A 9677-nucleotide genomic window follows, 5' to 3' on the forward strand; every position below is an offset into this window, starting at 1 on the left:
AAAGGTAGAGACATTTTTTCTAAGACCCACAGCTATTTTTCTCATCCTCGAATTTTTCAAAGGCAATTCTGTTGGGTCATTTATGATCTTGTTTCAGCATTCACTAAAAATGCAGCAATTCAGAGTGAGACACATACATTTTATTACATTCTAAATATTTCGAGACATTTTTTATTGAAATTAGGAAAACATAAACTCTAAAGGCTTCGAATGATAGCTTTCTGAGAAAAACTAACAAATTAACATTGAACTACATAAACTGTTTCTAAGGTAGGAAAACTTTTTAATTGGCCAACACCTTACTTCTATCAAAAGGCAATGTTATAGAAAATTAGGTTTTTCTTCTTCGGAAGAAAAGTAGTATTGAGTGTCCCCTGGTTACTTTTTCTTTTCTTTCTTTTTTTTCCCTTTGTCAGGAGCTGGGATCTTCTTTTCTGTTTCCGCCCGGACTGCTACTTCCTCCGCAGCCAGAGCCTCCAACCTTAGGCGCTCGGCTTCCAGCAACTTGTTTCTATATTCTTCTCGGATGTTGAAGATCTTCTGTCGGGCTTCATCTAAGGAGTCCTATTCCAAAACAAAACCCCAAGCAAATTAGATCCACTGATAAAGGCTTATGGTCCCAGAAAGAAAAAACAAAGAAGTTGCAAGCCCTTTATTCTTTCCTTATGCCAGTAGATTCAAGTGGGAAATTACTAAAAAGAGATGAGAATTATGTTATGGACTCAAAGGCTTATCAATACATAAGATAGCAACAAAGCGTACATGAGATTTTAACAGAATGGTAAATAAAATCATTAGTTTGAGAAAAAGAGAGGTGAAAAAAGAAATAGGCAGAAATTTTGGCAAAGCAACTATGCTGTAAGTGAATTTGGATATGATCTATATAAAATGTACAGCTCCGTGTGTCTCTCACAGTAACTGTAGTCACTAAATTACTAGTTACCATGCATATTCTAGCCCTGACAATATATATCTGAGCTGTACTTGAAGAACTTCCAAATAATACCACCTAATCCATTGGTTATCTTCGTTTTTGGCAGTTTGGCTTTCATTCTTACCACTTCAAAAAAAAAAAAAAATCTTTATTTATCAAGGACACCAATGACTATATGCAGCTAAATCCATTTTTTGGTCCTATTCTTATACCCTGTGCTCCTGGATCAACTGATTCACTTGGTTTCCTGGACATCATACCCTGTTCATTTTCCTTCTATTTTACTGTCAGTTGCCTCTGCTAATTTCTCTTTTTCTCCTTTATCTTTTAATAGGGAAGTGGCCATGTCTCAGCTCTTAGGCCTTTTCCCTTGGTGATCTCATCTAAATAAACTTATGGCTTTAAATTCCATTTATACACTGATGGTTCCTTTTTCTTTTCTTTTTTTTTTTTAATCTCCGGCCCAAGTCTTGCTCTCAAATCCTAGAATCATATATCTAACTTCTATTCAACAGCTTCACTCGACTGTCTGAGAGATATATAAAAATATTTGTTCTGATGCAATAGATATATCAAAAAATGTCCCAAATTGAAATTCTTATCTTTTCTCCTGAATGATCAGATTTGACAGCGACTCAAACTTTTTAGTTGTTTAGGTGAAATACTTACACTATTCTTGACCCTTCTCTTTCTCTTTAAGGCACCAACACAATCTGTCAGGAAATCGTATTGACTTGACCTTCAGAACATATCGTCTAGTTGCTTCTAAGCACCTCCACACTATCACCTACGTATGAGCCGCGGTTACCACGGTTACTGCTCCCATGATCAGTGTGATAGTCTCCTCTCAGATCCATCTTCTTTATGTGTGCCCCCTCTCTATACTTGTTTTCCTCACAATGTCCAGAGCAATCCTTTGAAAATACGAGTCAAATCGTGTTGCTTTTCTGTTCCTTAGAACCTCATCATGGTTCCATAGTTACCTCAGAACAAAAACTAACATCTTTACCCTTCACAGTCCTCCATGATTACCTTCATTTTGTCTCTGATCTCCTCTCATCTACCCCTGCTCACTGCTTCAAAGGCGCAGGCTCCCTGCTGTGCTTCCTCTAACATACCAAAGATGCTCTTGCCCTAGAGCCTTCCTCCAGCTGTTGTCTCTTCTGAATCATTGTGTTCTGATCCTGTTCTTTTTTTTCTCAACACTTATCCCTTTCTATCTTATTCTACAATGTACTTAACATATTACGTTGGCATTTTAACACCTATTTCTTCACTAGAATGGAAGCCTCACGGTACAGTGGCTTACATTCATGTTCATGCTTACGACAGTCCCTGATATAAAAATGCCCAGAAATATTTGTGGAGTGAATAATTTGTGGAGATGAGAAGTCAGAAGACTATAAACAGGTAAATATAGTTTATATTTTTTAAATGAAGAAAAAGTTTCAAAACTATAGACAAGAACGTTTTAAGGTCAGTTCAGGCAACATTCTACAAAATGGACTATGAAACGTCTTCTCTAAAAATGATTACGAATAAGGCAGTGATTATCAAGTGTCAAGGTAGGCTTTCTAAGAGGCCATGGCTTCCTATTTTCATCTGCAGTTCTGATAATATGACAATTATGGTTCAACTGATTGATTGATTACTGTTTCAAAAACAATATAATAAAAGAACAAGAATGAAAAAACTGATGCTAGCCAGAAGAGAAATTTCTGGAAATGACTGTTTTGTCCTCATCACTAAATTCTTCAAGAAATTTTCCACAATTTTGCAACTTGGCATTACTTTTGGTTGAGATAATAGAAGAGCCGAATGTCAGAATCAGATTTCCCAAAGCTTCTAAAAAAAAAAAAAAAAAAAAAAAGTACTGTAATCACTTAAGGATTGCTATATTGGTATGTTTTCTCTCACCTTATAAGAAAGATGATGCTGATCATGTTTCTTTTAGGTAGCTTCAGTCAAAACTACTGTGCTATCTGTACTTTACACTTAAAGAATAGGATCTAAATTCAAAACTGTCCCTGTTAATATTTCTTTCCTATTTCCTCCTATTTGCTGCATTTGCTTATCTACTAAACACAGAAAACGTGCCCGCACTACGGAAACTTTGTTTTATAATATTTTAATTTAAACTATTTTACATGATAGACTAAGTATATATAATTTCAACATTCATTTATTGAGACACTGATTCATTTATAAAACAAATTTCTTTGAAATAGACATTCCTTCTGGGCTCTGGGAATACGATGGTAAGTCAAAATGAAGTTTCTGTTCACATACAGTCTATAGCTTCATGAAGTTAGATTAAAATGCATGCATACTTAACATATATGATATAGATGAATATCCGTGTTAAACCAATAAATGAAGAAAGTAAAGGGAGGCATGGGTATACAAAATATGAAGGGCGCTAATTTTGAAAGCATTGCTAGAGAAGATCTTTCTGATGAAGTGACAATACCAGAGAAACCTCACAAAGTGAAACTCTAACCCATTTGGCTCTCTGAGAGAAGGATGCTCAAGGAAGAGATAAGAGCAAGGTCAAAGGCCCAGAGGTGGGAACGTGCCTGGCTGTTAGTGGAAAGGCCGTCAGTTGAAGAAAAGAAAAGGAGCAAAGCTGGTAGAATGGTAGAGAAAAAGATCAGAGAGGAAAGTGAGCACTAGATCATGTAGAGCTCTGGATGTGATAAAGACTTTGTCTTTCTCCTCAGTGAAATATGAAGCCATTACAGGAGTCAAATGATCCCACTTTCCGTTTCAAAGATGTACTGTGATAACCATTCATGCAATTCAGAAGATATTTCCGATTCTCCAGGCACATGGTCGCATTGCACTCTGTATTAGTCTGCCAAGGCTGTCACACAAAGTGCCACAAACCGGGTGTTAATGATGGCAGAGTAGAGTAGATGCGACATGTGACCTGCAAAGGCAAAAATATTTATCCGGCCCTTTACAGAAAACGAGTTTGACAACCTCTGTCTGAAGCCATGGAGACATCGAGGCTTTTTATTATCACAGCAAAAAATAGTTTGTCCTGATCGATACAGTGCTTTCGGCTGCTGAACAGACGACATTGTAGAAGGGCAAAGAGGCAGTGACGTCAGTCAGGAGACTGTAGCAATAAACGGAAAACAGTGACGGTTTGGACTAGACTGGTCGGGGTACAGAGAGTGAAAAGTGGTTGAATTTGGGATATTTTTCACTTGTCGGTAATGCCGACAAGTTTTGATGATGGATGAAGTGTGGGGAGTAAGAGAAGTCAGGCATGTCCCCGTGGTCTCCGCCCTGAGCAGAGTGTCACTGTCCTTTATTGGAAGGGAGGATATTGGTGGAGTGACATGGCTGCACTGAAATGAAAGGGAGGGCAAGAATAACAGAATTTGGATTTGGAGAGGTTCGGTTTGGGGTACCTGCTGGACAAACAGGAAGAGGTGTCGAATAGGCATATTTCTCAAATGGGCCAACACTGGAAATTATTTGGAGACCCTGATATCACTCCTGTCGCCGTCACTGCCTTTGGGAGTGTGTGTGTATGTGTGCAATGTAGGGAAGAGGGAGGAAAAAAATAAGTCACCCTCTGTAGTGGAAGTCATCCACATATATTTATTGAATTTCCCATTTCTGGTAGGCTACTTCCATTTTTAATTAAGCTTGATCTTTCACACTACAATGCCTCTAGTTTTCTCCTGGGGTGGAGAAATGACAGTCACTTGCCTACAAAAAGTTGAGGTGATGATCTGCAATTCTAACTGCTTCGCAAGTGGCTTTAAACCAAACCACCCAATGATTGTAACCTTCCCCTTCACTTCTTAACGTGGTCAGCGCCACCAATTTCTGAGGCTTTGGGAGATTCTGTGGAGCAAACTGGGTTGTTTCTTAAAAGGTTTTCTACTGCCAGCTTTGGTTTGGACCGCCTCAAGTCTGTTAATGTGATCTTCATCTGGCTATTTTCCAACTTCTCAAATATTTGTGTCTTCTCTCCCATTCTTCCTGCTTTGTGGATAGATTCTCAATACTGAGCTTAGCGAGATTTTAGGGAGTAAGTGCAATTACAAGTGCATAATCAATTTGTCATCTTTTCTGAGAAGCTGAGAACTAAATGTTTTCAATTTCTACCCGGGGACTACATGATTCTATGACATCTTTTTAACATTACAGAAGAACTTGTCAACTGTGATTCGTGTATGTACTTTGAGACTCACCCGCATTTCCCCATATATCTCCAGGACTTTATCCTTTAATTTAAACCGTTCCTCTTGGTCAATGTCTCGAATGCTAAGGAGTCGGGTCCTATATTGTCGAAACTGATGAACCTCCTCTGCTTTTTGCATTACCTGCTGCTGATTCAGTTCCTCTGTTTGCAGCAGAGGCTCGGTGTTTGTTTTCCTTGACACGAAAACATCAAAAGAGATACGTAAATCATTTGGGAACTCAGGAATGAACTTTAGATCATATCAATGGTGTGGTGGTCTGAATCAAATAAAACATTAGGGATAGAAAGAATAATCATTATTTTTAGATGGGCTGTGCTCCATCCATTTGAATCGCTGATATTTTAGAAAAAATATCAGTAAAATTATATGTGCCATTTTATGAGATGTTTGTGGAACTGGTGTTTGAAACTGCGTCTATTTTGTAGGTCTTTCTTTTTAATTTATGAGGCTAAATAATTTTGAAAATGTCTCCAGACTTATAAATATGCTTTAGTAACTATCCTCTATTAATCCTATTGTCTAGTTCTTAAGAAAATTGAATCTAATTAAATAATAACAGCAGTTACAGTGGGAATTTTCTGTAGCTCAACTCACCTTAATCAGGCTCAAATTAAATCTTTAAAGAAAACATTTTATTGTTTTCCAATCGACTTAATAAAATATTTTATGGTTGACTTAATAAAACATTTGCTAAATTTGAGGTGTAATAATAATATGTACTTCTAAAAATTTAAACATACTGAAAATATATTAAGCATTTAATTTCAAATTTTCACTAGTTCAGCAACTGTTTATAGGCAATGGATGCAAAATTCTCTGAACACAGATGTCAGCGTTAATCATGTTTATTAAAACTTACCGTATATATTGACTTAAGTCTACACATTCTAGCTCTTTTCGAATAAGTTGTGGAGATGTTTCCAAAATTGTTGGGGATCGTGAAGGAGGCCCTGTTTAAAAAAAAAGTCCTACATTTAAAAAAAGAATCAACAATGATTAAATGACTGTTCTATCTCACTTTAATTGAAAACAATATTTTCTGTTAAGAAAATAACCATTGATTGAACTTGCTTTATTTAATATGATTTTAATATGATGTAATATGACCTTATTAAAATATAATTATGTTTCATATTTATCCTCTAGTTGGTATAACTATACTAATAATTAAATGGAGATGGAGATAACAAAGTGAATATAGTTTATAAGAAGAATAACAAAATGTTACTCTAATTATAGTTAAATGAAGGCAGGGACAGAAAGAAGTCATACTTTAAGTTATAAAACTTTATCATAAATAAGTTAAATGACCCAATATTTAAAAAGCTTGATCTATGTGTGAAAGCTATACTAAGCACTATATATAGGATATAAAAATGTTCAAGATGCAGTATGTTATCTTCGAGAAACTCCAGTAGAGTAGGCAACATATAACAGATAAACAGTGAATATCAAAATAGCAGAAGCTTTTTACTAGACCCCTATGAATCGATAAGAACAGATTTAAGAAAGAGATTTTAGAGTCTAAGATATTAACCGTTCATTCTTTCCAAACCATTTTTCAAATTATTTATTTATTATTTATTATTTATTTATCTATTTATCTATCTATCTTTAAATTATAGCTGACATATAGTATTATATTAGTTTCAAGTATACAACCTAGTTATTCAATGTTTATATAACTTACAAAGTGATCACCACAATAAGGGTAGTAACCATCCACCACCTTACATAGTTATTACGATATTCTTGACTGTATTCCCTATGCTGTACATTACATCCTTGGAACTTATTTTATAACTGGGAGTTTGTACCTCTTAATCTCCTTCACCTTTTTTTACCCATCCCCTTACCTCTCTCCCTTCTGGCTACCATTAGTTTGTTCTCTGTATCTGTGAGTCTATTTCTGAGTTGTTTGTTCACTTGTTTTCTGGATTCCACATGAGTGAAATCATACGATATTTGTCTTTCTCTGACTTATTTTGCTTAGCATAATATCCTTTAGTCCATCCATGTTGTTGCAAATGGCAAAATTTCATTCATTGCTAATGAATGAGTAATAATCCTTCTTTTTGAATCATTTAGTAATTTTTAATTACTGAAGCATAATTTACATACCCTAAAATTTACCCATTTGGAAAGTATAATGCAATATTTTTTAGTAAATTAACAGAGTTGTGCAACCAGCGCCAAAATCCAGTTTCAAAACATTTCCATTATCCAAGTTAAACCTTCTGTGCCCTTTTACAGTCATTCTGCATTTCTACCACAAGCCCCAGGCAACTGTGGGAAAAATAAATCATCAACTTTATGTCTCTATAGATTTGCATTTCTGGGACTTTACATGTAAGTAGGAATGATAAGATTATGTTTAACTTTTAAAGAAACTGTCAAATCATAGTGTTTTGATGATTGTTAGCTTCATAATAAATTTCGAAATTACTAAGTAAAAACCTTCCCCCTGGTTCTTTATCAAAATTATTTTGGTCATCCTGGGCCTTTTGCGTTTCCATATAAATTTTAGGATCAGCTTATTAGATTCTGTAAACTGTCTACTAGGATTTTGATAGGGATTACACCAAATTTGGGCCGGAGTTACACTAGGGGCGCTTCCTGAGCAGTCAAAATGAAAACTAGCCTGAAAACAATAGCCTTGACATAACTATGGGACCTGACACAATAGTGAAGCAATGATAGGGAAATTCTCCAACACAGGCAAGCACAGAACAGTTGGCATGACCTAGAATTCACCTCAGCTTCATTAACAATCATTATAGTAAATTTTGATTGCAGTTGTGACACCTCCCCCCATGGGCAAACTGAGTGCATTGCATTATAAGTGTACCCACACTGAGAGAGAAGACGGTTACATAAGAAACCTTTCTGTCAACCAAGGCTTGTAGGGGAAGGGCTAAGGTGACAAGGGGAGGACCAAAGCCTTGCAAGAAGAATAAAAGAGCCCAAAGCAGGCGGCTTCGGGGCTGATCTCTCTTGGCAGCCCGCTCTCCCTTCTGAGAGTGTACTTTATCTTGGAGGTTGACCACTCTTGGCAGCCTACTCTCCCCTCTGTGAATGTACTTTTATTTTCAATAAAACTAGCTTCCTTACCAACTGCTGGGCGTCTGCCCTAAATTCATTGTCACCAGACGTCAAGAACCGAGGACCAGGAATTCCAGGACTCCCCAGAACTAGTAACAGATTTGCAGATCAATTTGGAGAGAATTTCTATCTTACTGTATTGAGTCTTCCAGTCCAAAACATGGACTACCTTTCTCTTTATTTATATCTTTTAAAATTTCCTTCAGCGATGTTTTATAGTTTTCAGTATACGAGTCTCATGTTTTGTTAAATTTATTTCCATATTTATTAGTGATGCTACTGTGAATAAAATTCTTAATTTTATTTTTTGATTGCTGACTAATAATATGTAGAAATAAAAGTAATTTTTATATATTAATCTTGCATCATGTGACCTTGCTGAATTCACTTATTAGTTCTAGATGATATTCTTGGTATTTTCCCCCCAATCTCTTAAAATATTCAGTGTACTGAATCAATTTGAGAATAGTTTTATTTCTTCCTTCCTTATATGGATGTGTTTTATTTCTCTTTCTTGATCAAACTGGCTAGAATCTCCTTTAAAATGTTGACTATAAGTGGTTGGGGTGGACATCCTGTCTTGTTCTTTATGAGGTTAAAATCATTATGATTGTTTTGTTACCCAGATCTCATCTGTTCAATTTTGGGCTGATTTGCTGCTTGCCATTACAAATTGTTTGCCACCAAGTTCACTGTTACTTGTAACAGTGCCCATGGGCATGAATTTTCCCATGGAGCCTCAAATCAGGAAAAAAAAAAGAAAAAAACAACTCTTCTAGCATGGGCAGCAAGGTTGCTGGTTCTCATAGCTACCAAGATACAGAACTTGGAGTTGATGAGAGATCTTCATTAATATGCTATAGACCCTTACTGTTCCTACCAATTGTGGTGGGCAGCAAAATGGACCTCCAAAGATGCCTATGTCCTAACCTCTGAAACTTAAGACTATCTTACCTTATAGGGCCTTTGCAGGTACATTTAAGGATCTGGATGGAAATATGATCCTGGATTATTCAGCTGGGCTCAATGTAATCACGAGAACCATTAGAAAGGGAAAAGAGACAGGGAGAAGAGAAAGCATCCAAGGAGATGAGGTGATGAACAGAGACAGAGATGGAGGGAGGAAAAGAGAGACAGAGAGATTTAAAGTTGCTATGCTGCAGGCCTTGAATATGAGGAAAGGGTCATACACTAAGTAGTCAGATGGCCCAAGAAGCCGACAACGGAACAGATTCTCCCCTAGAGCCTCCAGAAGGAATGCAGCCTGCCAATACCTTAATTGTAAAATTTTTGACCTCCAAAACTGTAAGATATTTAAATTGCGTTAAGTCACTGCTTGTGGTTATTTGTTACAGCAACAATAGAGAACTAAAACAATTAAGATCATTTGTTTTTGTTCTTATTTTCAAGAAATGTTT

The 9677-nt window shown here is 36.2% G+C and overlaps 1 protein-coding gene across 1 annotated transcript in view; it reads right to left on the reverse strand.

Moving 5' to 3' along the window:
- Positions 1–378: 378 nt before the first annotated feature.
- ADGB (androglobin) overlaps positions 379–9677 on the reverse strand; it is a 154175-nt gene continuing 144876 nt past the window's right edge. Inside the window, 3 exon segments of the mRNA XM_023528329.1 lie at positions 379–564; positions 5146–5329; positions 6017–6107. Coding sequence (XP_023384097.1) covers positions 379–564; positions 5146–5329; positions 6017–6107 — 461 coding nt within the window.

The sequence above is a fragment of the Pteropus vampyrus genome, unplaced genomic scaffold (assembly GCF_000151845.1).
Source record: "Pteropus vampyrus isolate Shadow unplaced genomic scaffold, Pvam_2.0 Scaffold24, whole genome shotgun sequence".
NCBI lineage: Eukaryota > Metazoa > Chordata > Mammalia > Chiroptera > Pteropodidae > Pteropus > Pteropus vampyrus.